Source organism: Carcharodon carcharias, chromosome 12 (genome assembly GCF_017639515.1).
Source record: "Carcharodon carcharias isolate sCarCar2 chromosome 12, sCarCar2.pri, whole genome shotgun sequence".
Classification (NCBI taxonomy): Eukaryota; Metazoa; Chordata; class Chondrichthyes; order Lamniformes; family Lamnidae; genus Carcharodon; species Carcharodon carcharias.
The window spans coordinates 113137522-113162971 of record NC_054478.1 but is presented as its reverse complement, the minus strand read 5'-3'; the positions used below and the strand labels follow the sequence as shown (position 1 = coordinate 113162971).

The window sequence follows — 25450 nt, the reverse complement described above, 5'->3', positions numbered from 1 at the left end:
TGCTCCATTCATTCTGATACAATGCCTTTAGACTTGTCTTTTTAACATTTTTACACATTTTTGTTTTACTATGGCCCTATTTGCTGCTAGCCTTTGTTTCCTCTGCTTTCCACTTTTGCTCTCTACTTTTGTCTTTCGTTCCCTTTGATTCCCCCTCCTCTGTCTCCCCACTCAGGTTCCCATTCCCCTGCAGGTCTAGTTTAAACTCTTCCCCACAGTAGTAGTGAATGCCCCTTAACATAAAGGCATAAGAAATAGGAGTCAGCCATAAGACCTTTTAAACCTCCTCCACCATTCAATAAAATGAACGATCTACATCAATTCCACTTTCCCACCTTATCCCCTAAATCACATGATTCCCTTAGTGCCCAAAAATATTTTGATCTCTGTCTTGAATATTCTTAACAACTGAGCATCCACAGACTGATGGCATTCAGTATTCCAAAGATTCACCACACTGAGCGAAGAGGGTTCTCCTCATCTCAGTTCTAAGTGGTCGACCCTTTATCTATAGGCTATTTCCAGTTCTAGCAATACTGGCCATGGGAAACAGCCTGCTGGCTGACAAAGCTGCTCAAAGTCTTGTATGTTTTAAGGAGATCACCTCTCATTTTATTGAGCTACAAAGAATACTGAACTCGCATCCTACTCAACCTCTCCTCATAGGTCAGCCCTATCATCCCAGCAATTAATCTTGTGAACCTTCATTGCACACCTCTAAAGATAAGTACATTCTTCCTTGGGTAAGGAGAACTAACCATATACAGTTCTCCAGCTGTGGTATCACCAAAACTCTATTTAATTGCAGCAAGACTGCCTTACTCTTGTACACCAATCTGTTTGCAATAGAGCCAAACATATAACTTGCCTTTCTAGTTGTTTGCTGTACCACCATATTAACTTTATGATTTGTGTATGAAAACATCCAAGTACTTCTGCACACTAACATTTACTCATCTCTTGCGTTTTAAAAAATATTTTGCTTTTTTATTTTCCTGACCAAAATGCACAATTTCGCATTTGTCCACATTGTACTCCATCCAAAACATAAAGAGAAATACCTGGAAAAACTCAGCAGGTCTGGCAGCATTGGTGGAGAAGAGCACAGTTGACGTTACGAGTCCTCATGAGCCTTCAACAGAACTAAGTAAAAATAGGAAAGGGGAGTTCTGTTGAAGGGTCATGAGGACTCGAAACGTCAACTGTGCTCTTCCCCACCGATGCTGTCAGGTTTTTCCAGGTATTTCTGTTTTTGTTTTGGATTTCCAGCATCCGCAGTTCTTTGCTTTTATCTTTGTACTCCATCCATCTTATCACCTTCTTGCACTTAACTGGTCTATATCCAGCTGCACCCTTTGAGTTATCCTTAGCTGACTTGTACACCTAGCTTTGTATCAATAACAAACTTGGATACATTTCATTTAGCCCCCTCATCTAATTCATTGATACATATTGTACATAGCCAAGATCCAAGCACCGAGCCTTGCAGCACCCACTTCCAACCTGCCATCTTAGAAATGACCCCTTTATTCTGACTGTTTTCTGTTCATTAACCAATCCTCAATCTAGGCTAATATATTGCCCACAATCCCATGAGCCCTAATCTTATGCAACAATCTCTTGTGGCAATGTATCAAATGTCTTCTAAACTTCTAAATATAAACCTGCACCCTCAAAAAATCCTAATACATTTGCCAAACACAATTTCCCCCTCATAAAATTGTGATGACTCTGCCTAATCATATTATAAATTTCTAAGCACCGTTACCACGTCCCTAATAATAGACTAGCAGTACTACTAAGGTCAGGCTAATTGTCCTCCCCCTTTTCTCTCTCCCTCCTATTTTAAATATTTGTGTTACATTTGGTAAATTCCAATCTATGGGGAATAAGATAAATTGTTTTGGAAATTATGAAGTTGCAATCACTGGAAAAATAAGATTGGAAAGAGTAGTACACATCAATCAATTAGCTTCTGCATACGTTTTAGCCATTTTTAATTGGTTTAATCTATTTCCCCAAATTGTTTTCAGTTCAGAGTGAAACAGTCCAAGTCCACGCACATCTCCACCAGGTGGTGCACTTGTCTTGGTGATACTGCATACAGACAATTGGCCAAGGTTGCAGCTTTGAACTACTGGATGGCTAATTTACTATTTCTGGACTCAACATTGAGTTCAACAATTTCAGACCATGGACTCTGTCCCTCATTTTGATCTTGCTTTAGGACAGAGCTGTTCATTATTCTGGCATTCACACTCACACTGACAAATGCTTTACTATAACTATTACCATGCCCTATGCCTTTTGTCCCATGACATCTGTCATTTAATCACTCCCACCCTCCACCCTATCCCAGACCTTCCCTTTTGTTTTTCCTCCCACTCTCCACTTTCGATGACGTGACCCATCACCTTTCTACCTTCCTTCAGTTCTGACCAGGAGTCACATTCAACTTGAAATGTTTACTGTTTCTCTCTCCACTGCTGGAGCTGCTGAGTATTTCCAGCATTATTTTTATTCCTATTTCTTTAGTTGAAAATGACTATTTCTTCACCCCCACCCTCCCTAAAGTTAAATTTCCATTTGTCTAAAATTCTTTAATTTCAACATTCTTGATGTGAGAAAGGCATTAATAATCTGCCCTCTGGCCCACTATATGTCAGTAGATGCTGGGAGGAGTGCAACAGTTTCCCATTATAGCTCACCCTCTAATTTCCCCTTTGCAGACAAGCAAGTGCCTGCATCTACAACTCTCCAAGAGGGTGAAGCTCAGATGCTCAAACTGTCCGGATAAGTTTCTATAAATCAACATTAAACTACTTCAGCATTACGCTTTAAGCACTGGTAATGTAATAATTTGAAAGAACATTATGTAGTACAGTTGTACATCCAGCATCCCAAAAATGATAGTAGGGCAATAAATGGAGATTAGAACCACAGATAAACAAACTCTGACATTCCCAATCTAACCAGAACTACAAGAAAAAAGCCAAGGCTTGATTGTGAAGTTCCTGGAGGTTAACAGACCATTGACCATAACAAATCTGATGCTCTGATTTCTTGTTATGACATAGCTTCAAAGCTTTAAACACGAGAAACAGAATTAGCAGGAAAACGTGAAACATCCACGCCGCCCCAAACTTCACTTACCTTTTGCTGAACAGCAGTTGTAATATAATTAAAATAATGAGGAGCAAAATCCAGGAAAGACTGGACTTCCAGGCGAGGCATCTGCTTCAGAATAAAGCGGTCATCTAGAAAAGATTAAATGTTTAAAAATGATAAAAGTTACGCAAAAGATATTTTTCCACACCTTGAAGTCAAGGTAAAGCACCTCACAACTGAAATAAATTCCTCTAGAAAATACAGCAAGATTTTTCAACAAAGTTACAAGGTCCTAAAGCGATACTTCAACTGCATTTTCAATTAAAATAGAACATAACAAAAATTCAGAGTCCTGCAATTTCACTTGTTTTGCTTCAACATAATTAACATGACCATCAATTAGGTCTTACCTAAATAATAATCACTTAAAATGACTGCAAGGCACTCTCTCTTGATGACATGTCACTAGAAGGACAATGGCTTATCAACCTGTTTTTCCAGTGTAATTGTTCTCAATTTGAATTAAAGGTGAAGTTAACTGCAGATATACTTTCTGTGGTGGTCATAGTGGCGGTAAATGAACAGGGATGGAAGGTCATAATTTCTCCATTCTGGAAGGGCCAACTGCCATTTTAAGCATTAAGATACACATCACATCATGGAAGTGCCAAAATGACAGCATTACCAGTACTTACAATGATTTTTAAAATCAAGTATGCTTCAAAAATAAAAATTAGCCGAAGCTTTAAAAATCTACAAAACATTTGAGCATACAAAAGCATAGAAACCTCTTAATTGTAAGGTGGAGAGGAATAGAGGTTATGCTGATAGAGCTATGAAACAGGGCAGGTGGAGGCACGTATGGATCGGCATGCACCAGAAGGGCCGAATGACCTGCTTATGTGCTGTAAATTCTGTGCAATATGCAACCTCCCTTTCCATGCTATTCCACAAGTTTATTCGCTTCTAAATACTTTACAAACATTTTGAATTCCTCTTCCTCCATCCAACATCCTCAATTCTATGAATGCATAGGACGTGGACATTTTTCACCAATTATCAATATAATTAGTTCCCAATTGTTTTACACAATCTTTCAAATGAAATACTTTATTGCAAAAGATTGCACTGTGCAATTTAAGTAGCAGGGTCTTTGCTTAACATCTTGATAAACATTCCTTCCTCAGCAAACATCACCAAAACAAATTAGATAGTTACTGATCTCATTTGCTATTTGTGGGACCTTGCTATACACAAACTGGCTTCTGCATTTACCTGCATTAGACACAGTAGCTACTACACTTCAAAATGTGGTTAAATTAACAGAACACTTTGGTTCATCCTGAAGACAATTTATATTTCTATTGAATCTTTAAAATTAATGCAAAATTAAACCAGGAAATTTTCTAAATTTTAAAAAAGTTCTCAGTTTATAGCTACTATATTTTTTGCCTATTAACTATGAGATCCCAGGGATCTCTGAAATTTAGAGCGCTTTGTACTCTGTCAACTTCCAGTTTTGTAAAAATCAGCCATTGTTCAACCTTTGGGATTAAATACAAACTTGTCATTTGTTATCTGGAGTGTACTTTTGTTACACTCCCCAGGTACAAAGTTCAGCACAAGTACTTTGTAGTGTACCAGTAATTGATTTACTAAATATTTACAATGTTTCAATAAAAGTCTTATTGAATCTTTATCGCTTTACGGAATCAGCAAATTCTTTTACCTTCTGTAGCATAAAAAGCTGCTCCTGATTTGCCTCCTCGGGCTTGCCATGGCACACAATGAGAGAGAGATCGGATGAAATCATCTTCATTGCTTGCCAAAATCACTTCTCGCATTTTGTGGAATTCTTCAGCATAATAAATTCGACAGTAAAACTTCGCATTGGCATCTGAAAATTCTGTACAAAGCAGTTAAAGAAACATTGTTATAAACACACAGTCACCTTGGTTACTGGCAATTGCTGTCAGATTTGTAAATGGATGGTTTTGTTTTCTGTCTGGCCAAAGACTAATGCACTCACACATCACTGTCATCGACAGTGCTCTTCAGTGGTAATTACATAGAAATGGCCTTCTCACTGATGTGCATTTTGGGTTCTGCTAGGGTCACATAGCACCTGACCTCATTACAGCCTTGGTCCTACATGGACAAAAAAGCTGAACTCACAAGGGATGGTGACAGTGACTGCCCTTGACATCAAGGCAGCATTTGATGGAGTCTGGCATCAAGGAGCCCTGGCAAAATTGAAGTCAATGGGAATCAGAGGGAAAACTCTCTACTAGTTGGTGTCATACAGAGCACAAAAGAAGAAGGTTGTGATTGTTGGAGGCCAATCATCTCAGTCCCAGAACATTGCTGCAGGATTTCCTCAGGGTAATGTTCTAGGTCCAACCTTCTTTAGCTGTTTTATAGACGATCTTCCTTCCGTCACAAGGTCAGAAGTGGGGGATGTTCGCTGATGAATGCGCAATGTTCAGCACCATTCACAACTCCTGAGATAGTGAAGCAATCCATGCCAATATACAGCAAGACCTGGATAATATTCAGGCTAAGGCTGAGAAGTGGCAAGTAACATGTGTGCCACATAAGTGCCAGGCAATGACCGCCTTCAACAAGAGAGAACCTAAGCATCTCCTCTTGACACTCAATGGCAATACCATCGCTGAATTCCCTACTATCAATATCCTGGGGGTTACCACAGACCAGAAACTGAACTGGGCTAACCATATAAATTCTGTGGCTACAAGAGCAGGTCAGGGGCTGGGAATTCTGAGGTTAGGAACTCACAGCCTGACTCCCCAAAAGGCTTATCCACCATTTACAAGGTATAAATTAGGAGTGTGATAGATTATTCTCCACTTGCCTGGATGAATGCAGCTCCAATAACACTCAAGATGCTCCACACCATCCAGGTCAAAACAACCTGCTTGATTGGTACCCCATCTACCACCTTCAACATTTATTCCCTCCACCATCAATGCACAGTGGCAATAGTGTGTGTCTTCTATAAGGTGCAATCTAGCAACTCACCAAGGCTCCTTCAACAGCACCTTTCAAACCTGCAATCTCAACCACCTAGAAGAACAAGGGCAGCAGTTGCAAGGGAACACCACCACCTGCATGTTCGCCTCCAAGCCACACATCATCCTAACTTGGACCTATGCCATTCTTTCACTGTCATGGATCAAAAACCTGGAACTCCCTTCCCAGCAGCACTGTGGGTGTACCTACAGTGGTTCAAGAAAATGGCTCACCACCACCTCCTCAAGGGAATTAGTAATAGGCAATGCTGGCCTAGCCAGAGACACCCAGATCCCATGAAGATTTAAAAAAATAAACAGAGGGAATTAAAAATACTTTTGCAGAGGTCTCAATTAAGAGTTTGAGCCAGTGAAACTAATAATTTTGAAGTATATTTCAAGCAACCACTTTGGATCAATTCTAGGAAGATAAAATTACATTTAATGTAAATTCTCTGCATGAAAGGTGGTGTCACATTGAACTGCAAGATAGCAATGCTTCAACCGAAGTTTGCAAACACTTCATGGAGTCAGCAAAGTCCAAAACTGTTGCTAACCAGTTGTTGTACTACCAGGTACATTTAAAATGTTACTCTTTCACTTACAATTTTTGGGCTCATATGGCGAATGCAATAAAGTTTGTGGAATACAGATGAAAATGCTCATGAAATATGGTATAAAGTTAATCGCAGTATCACGTGGTATTAGATTTTTTTCCCCAACAGTGCAATCCTTGGACACTATTTATTATACATGCACATCTCAATTCTATTAGAATTGATGGGGTATGTTTGTGTGCGTGACTGAAGAATTCTGCTCAATTTCAACTTCCTTAAGCAAAACTTCATAACAGGAAGATGTGTGTGTTGTCAAATGTTGTCCGATAAGGCTCCATAAAGCATCTTGGGATGTTTTACCATGTAAAATCGTGCTACATAAATGAAAGTTGTTTTGTAAAAACAAGTTGTACTAAAAAGAGCCATACAATTACAGGGCACGCTTCACAACTTCAGGACACCCTAAAGCTCTTTGTAGCTAATTAAGTATTTCAAGCGTAGTTAATGTTTAGTAAACATGCCAGTCAATTTGCACACAGCAATCTCCCACAAACAGCAATGAGGCTATGAGGAGATAGTCTATTTACTGAAGGAGTAAATATTGGCTCGGACACAGGAGAACTCTCTCGCTTTCTTTGAAATAATGCCATGAGGTTCCGAGGGAGGAGATGGGTCTGCAGTTTAATGTCTCTTCCAAAATGCAACTTTCCCTCAATACTGCATTGAAGTATCAGCCTGGATTATGTGCTCAAGTTTCTGGAGTGAGACTTGAATCCACAATCCTCTGGCTGAGAAACAAGTGTGCTACCACCAAGTCAAGGCTGACACCCAAGCCTAAGACTGGAAGCAAAGGAGGACCAAGGGATTGATTAAGAAGGGGGAAAATAGAGTACGAGAGTAAGTTTGCAGGGAACATAAAAACTGACTGTAAAAGGTATGTGAAGAAAAAAGATTGGTGAAGACAAATGTAGGTCCCTTACAGTCAGAAACAGAGGAATTTATAATGGGGAACAAAGAAATTGCTGACCAATTAAATACATATTTTGGTTCTGTCTTCACAAAGGAGGACACAAATAACTTACCAGAAATGTTGGGGAACACAGGGTTCAGTGAGAAGGAACTGAAAGAAATCAGTATTAGTAGGGAAATGGTGTTGGGGAAATTGATGGGATTGAAGGCCGATAAATCCCCGGGGCCTGATAATCTACATCCCAGAGTACTTAAGGAAGTGGCCCTAGAAATAGTGGATGCATTGGTGGTCATCTTCCAAGATTCTATAGACTCTGTAACAGTTCTGATAGATTGGAGGGTAGCTAATGTAAACCCACTATTTAAAAAGGGAGCTAGAGAGAAAACAGGGAATTATAAACCAGTCAGCCTGACATCGGTAGTGGGGAAAATTCTAGAGTCTGTTATAAAAGATTTAATATCTGAACACATGGAATCAGACAGAGTCAGCATGGATTTATGAAAGGGAAATTATGCTTGACAAATCTACTGGAATTGATGAGGGGGAGCCAGTGGATGTGGTTTATTTGGACTTTCAGAAGGCTTTCGACAAAGTCCCACATAAGAGATTGGTGTGTAACATTAAAGCGCATGGGATTGGGGGTAGTGTACTGAGATGGATAGAAAACTGATTGGCAGACAGGAAACAAAGAGTCTTTTTCCGAATGGCAGTGGGTTACCGCAGGGATTGGTGCTGGGACCCCAATTATTCACAATACATATTCATGATTTAAATGAGGGAATTAAATGTAATATCTCCAAATTTGCAGATGACACAAAGCTGGGTGGGAGGGTGAGCTGTGAGGAGGATGCAGAGATGCTTCAGTGTGATTTGGACAAGCTGAGTGAATGGGAAAATGCATGGCAGATGCAGTATAATGTGGATAAATGTAAGGTTATCTATTTTGGCTGCAAAAACAGGAAGGCAGATTATTATCTGAATGGCTATAAATTGAGAGAGGGGAATGTGCAACGAGACCTGGGTGTCCTTGTACACCAGTCGCTGAAGGTAAGCATGCAGGTGCAGCAGGCGATAAAGAAGGCAAATGGTATGTTGGCCTTCATAGCCAGAGGATTTGAGTACAGGAACAGGGATGTCTTGCTGCAATTGTACAGAGCCTTGGAGAGACCACACCTGGAATATTGCGTGCAGTTTTGGTCTCCTTATCTGAGGAAGGATGTACTTGCTAGAGAGGGAGTGCAGCAAAGATTTACCCGACTGATTCCTGGGATGGCGGGACTGACATATAGGGAGAGATTGAGTCGATTAGGATTATATTCGGAGTTCAGAAGAATGATGGGGGATCTCATAGAAACCTATAAAATTCTAACAGGGCTAGACAGGGTTGATGCAGGAAGGATGTTCCCGATGGTGGGGGAGTCTAGAACAAGGGGCACAGTCTGAGGATATGGGGTAAACCATTTAGGATTGAGATGAGAAATTTCTTCACCCAGAGAGTGGCAAGCCTGTGGAATTCGTTACCACAGAAAGTAGTTGAGACCAAAACATTATATGCTTTCATGAAGGAGTTAGATATAGCTCTTGGGGCGAAAGGGATCAAAGGGTATGGGGAGAAAATGGGAGCAGGCTTTTGAGTTGGATGATCAGCCATGATCGTAATGAATGGCGGAGCAGGCTCGAAGGGCCGAATCGCCTACTCCTGCTTCTAGTTTCTATGTTTCTAAAGGAACTTAAATTAGCAAGTACTAACGGTGAGTAGAGTGTAGCTGGGATAGAATTAATTTTCCAAGGAGCACTGTGGATGGGATGGATATTATAAACAAAAATCACAGAATCACAGAGTGCAGAAGAGGCCCTTCGGCCCATGAGTCTGCACCGACACATGAGAAAAATACGAAGTCAAGATTTCTCCTCATGAAATTGTACAATTCATCAGCCCCAAAGTAGCCTCAAATGTTAAAGCACCTTTCAAAAAGTGTAAATCGTCCTTCTTGCCACTTTATCTAAATTATCCAACAGCAAAATGTTAAGTTTTTTTTTCTCTCTTCCAGTTCATCAAGCAGATGGTGAGATAGGAACATTTAAGTAAATTATTCCAAATTGCAGCTTAAGGAGATCTTTATATATACATATTGCATCACACTTACAAGCTAGGCTAAACACTACCACTTTTACTGAACCAGGCAGCTTTAATATTGCGTTTCCCCAAAGACATTATGCTACAATATGTGTTAACCCATATTAGAGATGTAAGAAAATGATAACATTGTGAAAGCCATTATTCAAGCCTGATCATTAGCAGCAGGTGAACTTTGAGAAAATGCCAGAAAGCAAGCAATCAGATGTGGGAACTTCATTTGCTCCTTTCACTTAGGGAACTGTGGCACTTCCACTGTAGTCCCAGCTGAAGTTATCTAATTTGCTTTAAATCAGCAACCTACTTAATTTGCATCCCTAAGTGTCAAATCATGTGGTGCATTTATACAGTTGGTCATTAAAAGTGTGGGATGAGGATATTTGACACAGTGAAATGAGTGCTTCAGAAAGTTCAACAGATCATCAACAAATCTTACGTAGTTCCACATGTGGGTTTCCAAGCTGTTTCTTTTGTTTGTCTCCATCACCATCATCTAAAATAAAACAACACCGAACAACTTAGTGAGGGAATACTGGCTGAGCAATTTTAAATTTTCTTGAGCATATTGCTCATTTCTAACTCCAAAAGTTAAGTTTTTGGTTGAAATGAAAAGATGATGATCAGAAGAACACTAAATCACAGGTGACATCACCCTTAAATCTCATCTGCATTTACATTGCAAATCTGCAAGTTGGTGAAGCGTTATTGCAACCTACACTTTCGACATATAATTGTAATTTGAACACAGATTTTGGGAAAAGTCCACAAGTGGGAACAGTTCATTGGTCAGACCAAGCAAACAATCTACCCAGATAGATCATTCAAGTTAATGCAAATGGTTTAACACGTTAATGATGTACCAAAGATCTTAAAAACACATTTATACATTGATATATTTTTGATATGCCAGCTCAAGAAAGGTTCCTGTAAAAATAAATACAAACTTTAGGCATATTCTCAATTACTGGTTTAGTTCCAGTTACTTGCATAAAACAATGACAACCTGTCAGTAGTTTATGTATCTAATCTGCCTTAGATGAACAGCATCAGTATATTTGTTAGTGTAATAAACTTATGTGCAATTATATAGTTACAATAATCACAAATTCAAAGTATACCACACTTAATCTAAATTCACAATAAATAGCAGGCTAACATCAAACCTGAGCTTGTCCTCATCTAATACATTGCATATTATATTCATTCCAATAAGAAAATTATTTTCCATATAACAGGACACATAGACCAAACTTTAAAAAACTGTTATCAATTTATTCTGAAAATATAGCTTATGTACTCAGAGCTCCATTGATTTTTAGACTTTTGAATACTGTTTTTCAGACTTAAAAATGTATACTTAAGACCTTCAAACAAAATTTCTCCTCCTTGTTGGAAAAAGTATTATCTTAAGCCTTCTTGGCTGCCCAGTCCTCATGATAACTGACAAACTGACAAAGCTGCTCTGTTTCCTTTGCCAGAAATTTTCCCCCATTGGGGAGAGTTGTGCAGGGGCAGGCGGGAACCCGATTGGTGCCCCCGATCGGGGACATGCCACCATTTTACGTGGGTTAGGCCAATTAAGGCCTGCTCAGCATGACGCTCACCTGGAAGCGCTGAGCGCAGGCGGGGGGGGGGGGGGGGGGTATTCCCTGAGAGGTTCCCTGTGCAGGTGCATGAAAGAGCGCAGAGATCTCCCCGAGGCACAAAGGTGCCTCAGGGAGATTTGGTTTAGTGCTAAAGTTTCAAATAAATGTTTGTAACACTTTTAAAACATGTCCCCTTTTGTGACACTATCACATGAGCTGGGACAAGTCAAAGAATAAAAGTGTAAATTTTTGTTAGATTTTAAGACACTTCATGAAATCTCATCCCAGCCGTGGATGAAGGTTGCCCACTGAACTGAAAATCTAGATGATGCGCGGTGACGTCAGGATGCACGCCCGACGTCACCACGTCGTTTTATGTGTCGGAAAGCGGGCCCCGCCCTCGCTCGCCAATGGGAAAAATTCCTCCCCTTGTGTTCTGGTATAAGCCACAAAGTATGGCTGTGCTATACAGTAAGTGCTCTAATGGAATTTAAAGCTTACAACCTTGTGGAAATGCTTCTAATCCTGACTTAAGAAGTTTTTAATTACATATAAAAATATTAATTTTTTGCACACATACACTGGTCTAGTTTGGAATGTTAGTAGGATCTCATCAATTATGTTTCTGCAGAAAATCATTTACAGAAAGCATGAACTTAATTTTTCATTCTGCTATGACATCAGTCATACAAATTTAATGCTTTTGAAATTAGCTTTAATATTTTTGTGTTGTGTTGCACAGATACCAACTATGCCTTTCAACACCAGAGGAAATCTCATTTTATGCACTGGTACTGTTAAATTTCAAAAGCTTAAGGGTTGCAACGATACAAATGCTACATTTCTTTGACTGTTATCTAAAAATGACAAGTAAACTTTGCACAGTAACGAACAAAAATGCAGCAAAGGCATATTTCAACACTGTAAATAAAATATTGCAAACAATCTTATACGATGTGCACAGGTCTCCATGTTTCCTCATTTCAGGCCTCAACCTTTTACTATACGTTTGCATCCATAGATTAGCTTAGACCAATAAGTTGATATGTAGAGAATTACAGGAGCAAGCACTTTATGATATGTAGAGAATTACAGGACTAAACCACCTGCTACTGAGGACCAACTTACTACCTGCTTGAAAAAGAAATGCTTCAATCGATGCAAGTCTGCTATGCACTGATTTCAGAGGGTTAAGCAGAGTTGCTTTTCTTTAAATAGGTTTTAAATGTTAAGTAAATAGATAAACAAATTCAACATTTTATTAAAAGGTTAACACATGGGGAAGGATTATCATCTGAAAGAATCTCAGTTCAAGAATTCTGGTAATCAAACTTGAGAAAGAATACATAAACAGGTATTTAAAATAAAAAAGTGTTTTTGAGTTGCTAATAATATGTTATTAAGCATACCAATGAATACAATTTGCTTGTAACAGATGACCCAAAACAGTACCATTCATGCCTTTAAATGGCCAAATAAATTTGGCAATAATTGCAGAGCTCAAGAGAACAAACCCATTTTACATTATAATTAAAGCAACTACCTCATACACAGCACTCAACTGTAGGAGCAAAGTGGCTCTCATAATACATAGTTTGTCAACAGCAGTACTGCTGAGGGAAAATAGAGTCTCTTCCAGTAATAGCCTTTCTTAAAAAAACTGAAATGGAGTAAGGAAAAGTATTATCAGCAATGTAGAAGTCCAAAAGGCACATGAATTGTCATTCTATACGGTTTAGTGGGTCAGTGACCAGAGTTTAACTGTACCTTGCGACTCTGCAGCTTGATTCTCTGCCCCTTCTTTCCCTGATTGAGACACCTGGTAATAAGCACTATCTGCACCTCGCAAAGTTTCTTTTCTCTGTATGGACAGATCAGGGCTTTTACTCCCTGAACCTCGGAAAAATGACAAAACTCCAGATGTCTTTCTTGCTAGAAAAGAGCAAGAACATTTCTTTTTATAATTTCTAAATGAATTCCTATCTGCTTTTGCTAACAACTACAAAAAGCGAGCCAGTGGTAGCAAAGAGATAAGGCCTGTGGCACTGCTGAACTGTTTATGCAATAATGCTCTACAAAGCAGGTATTGCATCTAAACAAGCTTTTAAAAACTAACTTACATGTCTGTTCAGAGTCGGTGCTGCGATTTCCTTGACTGCTGTTGCTTTCCAAATGCCTTGCAGGGCTATTGGTCTTTGGTCTGTCTGCATTACTGAAACATAGCCAATGCAAGTGAAATATTCCATATAAACACTTTAAAATAAATATATATATATATATATATATATATATATATATAAAAAAGAAATAGGTTAAATGTCTATCTCAATCGCTTTTCACAAATAAAAAGGTCAGATTTAGTACAGAAAACTCTCTCAGTACTTTCTAGCAAACTGTCTGTAATGGATACATTTTAGAAGTTTTGCTTAGTTGGTTCACACCAAAGACTGTAACATTCCCACTGTTAAGACACTAAAGGCAAAAAGAGTTTTTTTTTAAATCATGCTGCGTAAGAATGGTATTACACAGAAACAATGGAATAGTGCTAAAATGTAATACCACCCTAAAAAGGGAGGAGCTTGAGAGCAAGCAACACAATATAAACTGTGTGGAAATCCACAGTAATAATTGCATTTATATAGGAGCCTTTAATGTAATAAGACGTCCAAGCTACTTCACTAAGAAACAAAATCTAAAAGTGCTGCTTTGATCCAAGTTGATGGATCACTTAGCAAAGTCCAATTTAAGGGACAATGTCTGAATGTAGTTGAAGAATCCGGACAACACTGGGTCGGAAATCACCAGTAAGTACAAGAAATCTATCTCCACGGTCTTTTCCTTACTCCCACCACACCACCCCCATCCAAATTACTTTGCCTGTTGTACTCCTTCGTCAGTCCCATTCGTCAGAGATTCTCGTCCAAGATCTTCTACGGCATTTTTGTATTCCTTGCAGCTACAGAAAATATTAAGTTAAAGATCAGAATTTACACATATAACATATTTGTGAAAAAGAACAACGTTTTAAAAAGTAAACATAGTACCTGAGTGCAAATGCAATGATTGAACTTGGCTCCTTCTCACATACTGTAATTGGTACACGTTCATGTTCCCACATAAGATAATGCTTATCTGGATCACTATTAAAAGAATGAAAAATTCATGGTCACACTACCATACTAAAATCATTTAGTATGTTATATATACATATGGCCCTGACCACAGTTTCAGAATTTCCTTTTGAGGTATTTAATGTAATGCCTAAATGCAAATTGCTTTAAAAATAGCACTGAGTTCACGAAGGCCTAGTGTTTATTGTATTTATTTTACTTGATTTGTTAAGTAATTGGCTATATTTCATTTCTAGACCTTGGATCATTTCTAACTCTTAATGTACTTTCTCTTTATATAACAGGAATTGAAGGATTATCACAAATTGAGATTACATTAGGCCTGGTCTTTGCATCAGTGTAATCAACATTTATGCTCTCATATTTCATTTTTTGTGGATGTTTTTTCATAAAATTATACCAGAGTTCTGGTTAATGGAGGCATTGCAATACTCAAACATTTTAGTACCTTCTAACAAAACAGTCTTCTTTTCAGAAAAACAACCCAATACCTGTATTCGTTTTCACCTCCATGATTGAAAACTAGGAACTCATCAAAACTTAGGAATGAAATTCAAAATGGCATCAAGCATACCAGAAAGTGATTCTTTTTAGTGTAAAATTAAAAATGGAACATTTTGATTTAATTTAAAATGTGTAGAAAAGAACAAAACTTACAATGGGAAAGGGATGGAGTTATAGCTGCTTCCAGGAAGTAAGTTTGCAAAAATGGCCTTCATCGTTGACTTTTCTTTCACTTGACTGTCAGTGGAGCCCAGAAGGTGTCCATCATATACATCTGCAAGTATTAAAATGCCTGTTAAAACTCATTACACTGAAAACCCTAACATGTGAACACAAGGAGATTGAAAGATTCGAAGTCTCAAATGTGCCCCTGTGCTATTCCTTGCATCCCCAAACACCTTTTCCACCTGAATAGAACTGTTTTAAGAAAGAGAACTAAATATGTAGAATGAATTCTTTGCCTCAAGGCCATCACTTGTTGTTCAACAAGCCAAATGAATCAATAATTGACTTTCCTTGAACATAGCATTTTTATTATCCAAGGTAGAACACAAAATAGAATCATAAGCTGTGGTAAAATCAATAAGAAATTGACAAGTTGCAGAAACACAAATGCGTCAATTTACTGCTAACAAGCTTCTTTAACTCCATTACAAGATATACAGAAAAACTTTCATAATTACTTTTATTATATTTCTTTATATGGTCCAGAGATACAACATATAACACAAGGCTGTGAACACTCAGAAGCACAAATATAACAAATTATATATAACACAGTTTAGTTGAGGGTGCATTTGCAAATTATCAACTGAGTCCTTCCATTATAACAGATTCCCACCAACTGCTATCCTTTGTACAACTATTGGTTATTAATGGAAGAGACATGAGCACTACTGGCAAAATATTTAAGTAATTGAACCAGCTAAATGTATATCTACATCAAATATATACAGGCAATATGATTGTATATACAGGTTATCATAAGGCTGGTAGTTGGGCTAAATCTTCCAAGGATAGCAATCTCTGTCAGATTGCCACTCTACTGCTCTTTACTTAGCTTTCACCGGAGCTCTGCATTTCTCGATGGATTCCAAACAGGGCCTCCTCAGAAATGCAGACCGTACCTTTTCTGGGTATCATAGGTCAGGATCATTGGGGAATCCAAGCCACATCCTCCTTTTTACAGCACTAGTTGCCATATTCTGGTAAGTTTAAAGCTCCCAAAGCTACTTTGAGAAGCTATGGAGAGAAGCGTGTAAGGTAAATGGGTGAGAAAGTAGGGTGAGGGTGTGTAGGATGACAGGTGGGTGGTTGAGGGGGTATGGTGGCAGGTGAGTGGCTGAGGTGCTAGGGTAGGCCACAACTGGAGTATTGTGCGCAGTTCTGGTCACCACATTACAGGAAGAACATAATATCTCTGGAAAGAGTGCAGAGGAGGTTTATAAAAATGTTGCCAGGGTTAGCAAAGTGTAGCTATGAGGAGAGATTGGATAGATTAGGGTTATTTTCCTTAGAACAAAGAAGGCTGAGAGATGACTTGATTGAGGTGTACAAAATTATGAGGGGAATTGAGAGAGTGGACAGGATAAAATTATTTCCCTTGATGGAGAATTCTAGAACCAGGAGACATAGATTCAAGATAAGTTGAAGGCGGAGGGGGGACATGAGGAAGAACTTTTTTTACGCAGAGGGTAGTGGATGTCTGGAATTCACCAAGTTGGTGGTAGAGGCAGAAACTTTAAACTCTTTTAAAAAGTACCTGGATCTGCACCTAAAGTGCTGTAAGCTGCAGGGCTATGGGTCAGGTGCAGGAAGGTGGGATTAGAAAGGGCACCTGGGTGTCCTTGGGCTTGCATGGACAAGATGGCTGAATGGCCTCCTTCTGTGCTGTAACTTTTCTATGGTTCTATGGTGGCAGGTGGGTGGGTGAGTGGGTAAAGTTGCAGGTGGGTGAGGGGATTGGGTGGGTCAGGGGCATTGGGGGTCCAGGGTGGAGTTAGTTGGTGGGGTAATCAGGGTTGAATTGGGAAATTGGTGAGGGGTGGTCAGCTCTATAGTCATCCAGGAGTTGGAACTGGTTTTAATCCTTCTAACTATTCCTGAGTAACTATTCTAGCAAGTGAGTCGGAACCATCCAAAGTTTCTGACTCTAACTCAGAGTTTCCCAGGCAATTCCCACATAGTTTGTGTGTTGGGACATCTGAAGTGACCCCCCAGCACATTTTGGGGAGGAGTTTGGGGGGGGGGATGGGGCGAAGTATCTCTGAGGTACAGCCATCTGGAGATTGGAACCGTGAACAGGATTCAAAAATGAAAAGAATTAAGTCAACATTATTCAAGGTGTTACCAGGTTTGTTTTATTTAAAGTTAAGACTTTACAAAACTCAAACTGTTTAGCTCGAGAGCTGAAGATATACCATTTTTATTTAGTATTAAGCACGACGAACAACTTAGTCACACAATAAGTGATTTTGGCTAAGGAAAAGTGAAAATAAACCAAGCCTATGGAATGCTAATTTAATAAAAGATAAAAAATCCAAATCTTAAAATATTTATCAGATCTGAATCAAAATAAACAATGGCAGAGTTGGTGTGATTTTTAACACTCTTTTCATTTTGTTTTATTAAGTTTCTTTGGTTGCAATAATAAATTCAGACATGTCACCATGGCTGAGGTTGCCTCTTTTGTTCTACAGGTGGATGGTTTCCAATAATGTAAGGTGTGCTTTGTGGGACATTCAGCATTATTAATTAATTATTAGTTAATGTTCCTAACCACGCAGATTTTGCACTTAGGTCTCGGATATGGAGCATACAGCCCAGGCTTGTCCTGGAGGTCCATATGTGTTGTGTTTGCTGAGGATTCGTTGGATTAAAGCCTCCTGGGTGTCCCTGCCACCCTGGAGTATGCCCAGGTCAGCGTCAACGCTCTCAGCATTTCCCTGTGCATGCTCATCCTTGGACTCATTGTGTGCAGCTGCAGCCAATGCTTCCACGTCTTCATCGTCCACAGCATCCCCCCTTTCCAGTGCAAGATTGTGGAGAGCACAGCATGCGACCATTATCACTGAGATGCGATTTGGGGAGTATTGGAGTGTGCCCCCTGAGCGGTCGAGGCATCGGAAATGCATCAAGAAGACCAATGGTTCTCTCCACCACAGCACTTGTGGAGGCATGGCTCCTATTGTAACGCTGCTCAGCTTCTGTTCTTTGATGGCAGAGAGGCATAATGAGCCACATTCTGAGGGGAAACCCTTGTCACCCAGCAGCCATCCATCAAGCCGGGCTGGAGCATTGAAGAGCCCCGGCACCTGGGAGCGTCTGAGGCTGTAGGTGCCGTGGGAGCTGCCTGGGTACCTTGCACAGACTTGTAGAATCTGCATCCTGTGATCACACACTATCTGCACGTTCATGGAGTGGAAGCCGTTGACGAAGGCAAAGGGCTCACCTGCTGGTGCCTTGATGGCCACATGTGTGAAGTCTGTTGCACCCTGGACACGGGGGAAGCCAGCAATGGCTGCGAAGCCTCTGGCTCGCTGTGCCTGGCTTGCCTGGTCCCAACAGTAGAGGATGAAGGTCAATGCACACCTGTCTGTAACCTGCTTGACACAAGTATGTACAGCTGATTGGGAGACACCACAAAGATCACCGACCAAGCCCTGGAAAGAGCCAGAGGCATAGAAGCTGAGGGCAGCTGTGACCTTTAGAGCCACTGGCATGGGGTGTCCACCCACACAATTAGCGGAGATCTCAGGCTCAGTCATCTGACAGGTATAGCTGACTGTCTCTCTTGAGAGATGGAGCCTCCTTCAGCACTGCACCTCAGACATATTGAGATAGCCTCCTGTATACCCTGGCAGCAAGATAGTGGCATCTTCTGCGGCCCCTTCTGCCTTGGACTACCTCTTGGCCCTGCACCCCTTGTGACTGTGCCTGACCTCCCAAAAGGTGGCTCCCCTGGAGGTTGAATGTGCATTCCTGGCCTCCTCCCCCTTCTAGCCCTCTTTTCCTCCTCAGAGGAGGTGCCTCCAGTGGAGAGTTCATCTCTCATTCCCAGGCTAAGCGAAGGCTTTCTGAAACATGCAGGCCCAAAAAAGATTCCTCAGTGCAGAGTGCTGACTTGAAGGTTGTGAGTCCAGTCCAAGCAGCTGGTATGCATTTTGAAGTATTGCAGGTCACACAGGCAAATATCAGTAACTTTGAAACATCAATATTTGACAGAGCACACTCGTGACCCCACTTAGCCCTCTTATCCCTCCCGTGGATGAGGTTTATACAAATGTGCCCTACCTGCCTGCCCGTTGTGCCCTTGCACCGACCCGAAGATTGCACAGGCGCCAAAAACTCGCAGTCAATTGGGGCCTCAAGTGGCCAATTAATTAATGGCTGGTACACATCGGAGAGCATTGCGCGCCCGCCCAACGAAATATTGCGATGGAGCACGGTAATGTCAACTCTTTTTGACGTGGGGACGTTCACCCGTAATTTTAGGCGCATGTGTGTGGGGCCCGTCCCCGCATGCCAACTGGAAAATTCTGCCCATATAGAAGCTCCAAAAGTGGAACAAGTAACAATCTAGAGAAGCAGGTGGAAGAATTGTCTTCAAACAGCTGCGTCTGTCACCTAAAAAGCATCTCAAAGTGACTGCTGCAACCTATTCATTCAATCTCTTAGGGCAGAATTTTTCATATGGCGGGCGGGCTTGACGGGAACAGTGTTGATCGCTACCCGCGATTGGCTCTGCGCCGCCATTTTATGCAGGGGGGCCAATTAAGGCCTGCGCTGCATAAGACACCACCGGAAGCGCTCAGTGCTACCTGTGTGGATAGGGGGAGGAGGGAGAGTCAGGGCCAGCACATGTGTGCAAAAAAAACACTTCAATCACTCTGAGGCACGGAGCTGCCTCAGGGAGATCGAATCCATATTAAAATGACTAAATAAAAGGTGTAAAAATTTATTTAAACATGTCCCGTCATGTGCCACAAGTTGGGACATGTTTTCATATTTATGAAAATGTATTTATTTATTTAATGAAAGCTTTAGGAAACCTCATCCCACTCATGGATGAGGTTTCCTAAAAAACATGAAGGCCGCTTGGGCTTTTCGCCTGCCCGCCAACCTTAAGTTTGGATGGGCAGCATTCATAAATGCTCCAATTAATTTCTTAATGGCCTTAATAGGCTGTTTACGTTTTGCCAGGTGTGCAGCCGCCGAATGAAATATCGCGATGGAGCACGGTGACATCGGGGCGCACGTCCAACGTCATCACACATCATTTTACATGTCGGCATGTTGGGCTCACCATCGCACGCCAACTGAAAGATTCTGCCCTTAAATACAAAAGACCAGGGGTAGGACAGGTAAAAAAAAAATATAAAAATAAATAAATAAAAATGCAGAGTTTAGGGAGAAAAAAAAAATTCAAGAAGTATGCAACAAGAGTCCATTAAATCTTGCCTTCTCCATTGTACAAATATAAAGGGCACATATTGTCACAACTTGAATTAAGTTACAGGAAGTAAGTTGTTCAACACAGAATTTGGGTTCTGACTGAATTAATATAGAACTCATCAAAACATTAAATATGTATGTGATTTGAAATTTCTTTTGGATCAGTTTATCCACGAGTGGCAAAGCCACAAGTGCATAATATGGGAGAAAATACTAGGAATGAAAATAATGGCACAGGAAAACAGATTGCAAACCCAAAAAAGTTAGTTGTGTCCCTTGTTCAGATTGACGCTAGTCAAAATAGATCACACTTTGAAAGCAAAAGCACTTAATACCACTTGATAAACTCTAATGCAAGAATGTCTTGTGCTGGTCATTAGTTATAGGAACAGGAGGAGGCCATTCAACCCCTCGAGCCTGTTCCACTAGGTCATGATGGATCTGCGACTTAATTCCAAATTTCTTATACCTTTGGATAATACAAATTGATCAATCTTAGGTTTAAAATTAACAATTGATCTAGTATCAATTCTCATGGTAGAAGACAGTTCCAAACTTCTACCACCTTTTTCCCTAACTTCACTCCTGAAAGGTCTGGTTCTAATTTTTAGATTCTCCAACCAATGGAAACAGTTTCCCTCTATCCACACTGTCTGTTTCCCTTAATATCTTCAAAATTTTGATTGAATCACCCCTTAATCTTCTAAATTCCAGTGATAGCACCCTATCTCCTTTCAAATTCTTGCAGTCTCATTATCAGTCTGGTAAATCTCCACTGCATTCTCTCCAAGGACAATACATCCTTCCTAAGGTGTGGAGTCCAGAGCTCCACGCAGTGCTCCAGGTGTGGTCAAATTATGGCTTTGAAAAAATTAACCCAGACTGCTACCCCTTTGTATTCTAGTCCTATAATTATAAAGGCCAACAGCATTCCATCAGGCTCTTTGATTATTTTCTGTACCCCTTATTGCATTTTAATGACCAATGTATCTAGATCCCCCAAGACCTATGGAGCTCCACTGTTTAATCTTTCTATCATTTAGAAGCACTCTGTTCTATCCTTCTTAGGTCCAAGGTAGATGACCCCACATTTGAATTTTACCCAGTCATTTAAGCTATCAATATCTTTTTCTAATGTTAAGTTTCTAACGTTTATAACGCCACCTATCTTTGTGTCATCAACAAATTTGGACATGTGACTGTTATATTCCCCAGAATTTTAGAGGTTTAAGAATGTTTTTAATCAGAGTTTTTCAGATATTAAAGGAAACAGATAAGGTAGATAGAAAGAAACTATTTCCACTGGGTGGAAATATAGAATTAGGGGGGATACTGTAAAAATTAGAACCAAACCTTTCGGGAGTAAATCTATGGCCTGAATCTTCAGGTTGGCGTGCGGGGGTGGGCCCCGCTCACCGACACGTAAAATGATGCGTGGTGACGTCAGGCGCACGTCCCAATGTTACCACGCGTCACTCCGATCTTCAGTTTGGCGGGCACGCACCGGAGTCGGCTGCGCACCTCCTGAACTGTCAAGGGCCTATAAAGGCCATTTATACAGTAATTGAAATAATTAACAGGGCTGCCTGTCCAACTTTAAGGTTGGTGGGCAAGCGGAGCCCAGGCGGCCTACGCATTTTTCATGGAACCCCTCCATGTAATAAATGTAATAAATATGTTTATTAAAATTCATTAACATGTCCCAGTTTATGTGACACTGTCACATGAGGGGACATGTCTGAATAAATTTTTTTTTCCTTTATTTCAATTTTTCATGCAAAAGTAATCTCCCTGAGGCAGCTCTGTGCCTCAGGTAGATTGCGGACGAAAGAGTTATGGCCCGACTCTCCCTCCTCCTCCCCACGCCCGCACAGGGAGAGCTCAGCACTTCTGGGTGCGCGTCACGCTGGGTGGGCTTTAATTGGCCCGCCCACATACAATGACAGCGCACAACCGATCGTGGGTGGCCCACTCCCGCCCAGCCTGCGGGAGAAAATTCTCCCCTAGGAAACACTTCTACACACAAAAGGTGGTAGAAGTTTGGAACTCTTCCATAAATGGCAATTGATGAGTGATGAATTATTAAATTTAAAACTAAGATTGATAGTTTTTGTTAACCATGAATATTAAGGAATATGGGGCAAAGGAGGGCATATGGAATTAGATCACAGATCAGCCATGATCTCACTGAATAGCAGAATAGGCTCAAGTGGCTAAATGGATGCTGCTGCTTCTATGTTTACTGATCAGTCCAATGTGAAAGTGGCTTCATCAATTGTTGCTGAATGCAGTCCCAGGGCACAAAAGAAAGTCTCCAGATTTAATTATAGGAAGATGAAAACATAGTAGTGAATGATTTGCTGAGGCTGGGTTCAAGGAACACTGCTGGAGAAAAGCATGGGAAGCTTTCAGATTTATCTAATTCACCCATCTAATCAACAACCACTTGAGGTCCTCAGCACTAACATTTCGTACCCCAAACAGTTAAAAATGTTAAAAAAAACACTCAAGGTCATACCAAATCTAATTGTGTAAAACACTGCAGTGCATATTTGGTTTTTTGTTAGATCCAAATACAAAGTTGTTTTTTGGGTGGGGGGGCAGGGGGGAAAACTGCAACATGCTGTGGTCTGCAATGAACTGCAGAAAAATGTCAAATAAGATTAACCAACTTCCAATGACTGTGGCTTGAGTTTACAAAACCTCCAGGAAAACAAAGAATATTCATAAGCAACAGCCTTCTGTTGTTACAAGTTTATATAAAAAATATCTTTTGGTACTTAACATATTAAACTGACTTTAATATAATTTCACAAGAACCTAAGAAATGGGAGCAGGAGTAGACCAATCAGCTCTTAAGTCTGCTCTGCCATTCAGTATGTTCGTGGCTAATTTTCTGCCTCAACACAACCTACCCATCCACTCCCAACATCTCTTAATTCCCTGAACAAATATCTATCATTCTCAGTCTTGAGTATACTCAAGATGGAGCATCCACAAACCTGTGGGGTAGACATTTCCAAAAATTCACAACCCTCAGTGAAGAAATCTCTCCACATCTTGGTTCTAAATGGTCTGCCTTGTATTGAGACTGCTCCTAATGTTCCAGATTCCACAGCCTATGAAAAGAACCTTGCAGTGTTCACCCTGTCAAGCCCCTTCTGAAAATTGTATGTTTCAATGAGATCACCTCCCATTCTTCTAGACTTCAGAGAGTATAGGTCCAATTTATTCAGCCTCTTGTCATTAGACAACCCTCTCATTCCAGGAATCAATCTAGTGAACCTTCACTGTACCACCTTGAAGGGAAGTATATCCTTCCTTAGGTATGGAGACCAAAACTGTACAGAGCATTCCAGGTGTGATCTCATCCAAATCCTATACAGTTGTAGCATGACTTTATTATTCTTGTACAAGAACAAAATATTACAGAGAAACAATCAGCAGGTATGGCAGCATCTGCAGAGAGAGAAACCGAGTTAATGTTTCAGGTTCTCATGAAAGGTCACAGGCCTGAAATGTTAACTCTGTTTCTTCCTCCACAACTGCTATCAGACCTGCTGAGTATTTCCAGGATTTTTGTCTTTATTCCTTATTCGTGTCACAGGCACAGCAAAAAGAGTTATGAATTATTTACCATCAGCATTGTTGGTATCTTGGTCACTGATAATAGACACTGTGGGAATGTTGGGCCCAGCAGACAGTTGCTCTGTGCATACATCTGGAGAGGAGGGTAACTGAGAATTGGCATTGTTTGTGGAGTTAGCTGCCATACCAGTCAATAAGCGATCCTCTGTAAAACAAAATTTATTTTCATCATATGATGGTTTCAAAAGTTTTAGATCACAAAAGCTAAGTTTCATAGTGTTTTATTGCATCTGAAAATTACTTTGAATAAACTCAAAATAAAAATTCATAAAATTGAGATAAAACTTATGCTTGCAGATTCTTTCCACTTGATAACGGAGTACATATATTACATTCAAAAGTACATTTACCACTGTGCATAATAGTGAAAAAGAGCTGAAATATTCATTCTATAATGAACACAATATAACTTCAATTTCTGGTCACATTGAAGATGTTTTGGGGAGAGCCAAAAAAGTGGTCACACCACCTTTTGGGAATGGGTAATAGTGTAACTTTGTGCCATGCGATAAAACATACATTTGCATCCTCAATTCTCAAATGGCAGCACAAATACATCACAGAGTTATTGCCAAGCAAAGGGGGGCGGGGTCCCCACAGGAGGGAACCTAGAAAGACAATGACCTTAGCTGGTTGCAGAGCAGAAATAGAGCAGAACGTTGGCTGTCACAGACAGTGGATCACATTAGGGAGAACTCTTCCCTTTCTTTCCACCCAAAAAAAGAAACTGATGGAGAAAATGAGAATAAAACATTTCAGAGGAATTTTACTTCACATGCAAATACAAGTACTTTTTGGCAGTTTATTTCCCAAGTAAGTTTACACTTCAACCTTCCACATCTAGGTTTCAGACAATCTTTACCAAATAAGTGCAGACTGGAAAGTTATATTTGAAATCTTTTCAGTTTTCTCTTTGAGAATAATTATTTTGCTCCCAAGATTGGGATATTTAACCAGACAAAATGATACAGCTACCAAAACAGAAGACAGGTAAGCTACATGCAGTTTGAGACCAGCTCCTGTAAAGGGGCAATAATAGTAAATAAACATTGCATAAACCAGAATCTATACAACTGAATACCTCAAACACCACAGAGACAATCCATTGGGTAGTGAGGTGGCTTTATTGATTAAGGACGTGATTACGCCTGCAGTTCAGAAAGTTTGCATTGATCGTGGCGTTTGGTTTAAGTTCAGGAACAATAAGGGATTTTTCAAACTGATCAGATTTTGAAAGTGACCATACAAACCTTTGTCTCCATTCAGTAATCCTGAGGAGGAATTGCGTGGAGAAGCATCCAGTACACTGCTCTGTGAAAGACAATA

General features: G+C 40.2%; 1 protein-coding gene across 3 annotated transcripts in view; it reads right to left on the bottom strand.

Moving 5' to 3' along the window:
• pikfyve (phosphoinositide kinase, FYVE finger containing) overlaps positions 1-25450 on the bottom strand; it is a 173568-nt gene that overhangs the window by 15642 nt on the left and 132476 nt on the right. For 2 of the 3 annotated variants that reach the window (XM_041200720.1, XM_041200723.1), the window contains 10 exons: positions 25375-25435; positions 24114-24269; positions 15176-15296; positions 14432-14527; positions 14260-14343; positions 13508-13599; positions 13155-13319; positions 10238-10294; positions 4838-5014; positions 3154-3257 (listed from right to left, as the gene is read on the bottom strand). In XM_041200720.1, the coding sequence (XP_041056654.1) occupies positions 3154-3257; positions 4838-5014; positions 10238-10294; positions 13155-13319; positions 13508-13599; positions 14260-14343; positions 14432-14527; positions 15176-15296; positions 24114-24269; positions 25375-25435 (1113 nt within the window). The remainder of the gene's footprint in view (positions 1-3153; positions 3258-4837; positions 5015-10237; positions 10295-13154; positions 13320-13507; positions 13600-14259; positions 14344-14431; positions 14528-15175; positions 15297-24113; positions 24270-25374; positions 25436-25450) is intronic. The other variant, XM_041200722.1, reaches the window with a different exon arrangement.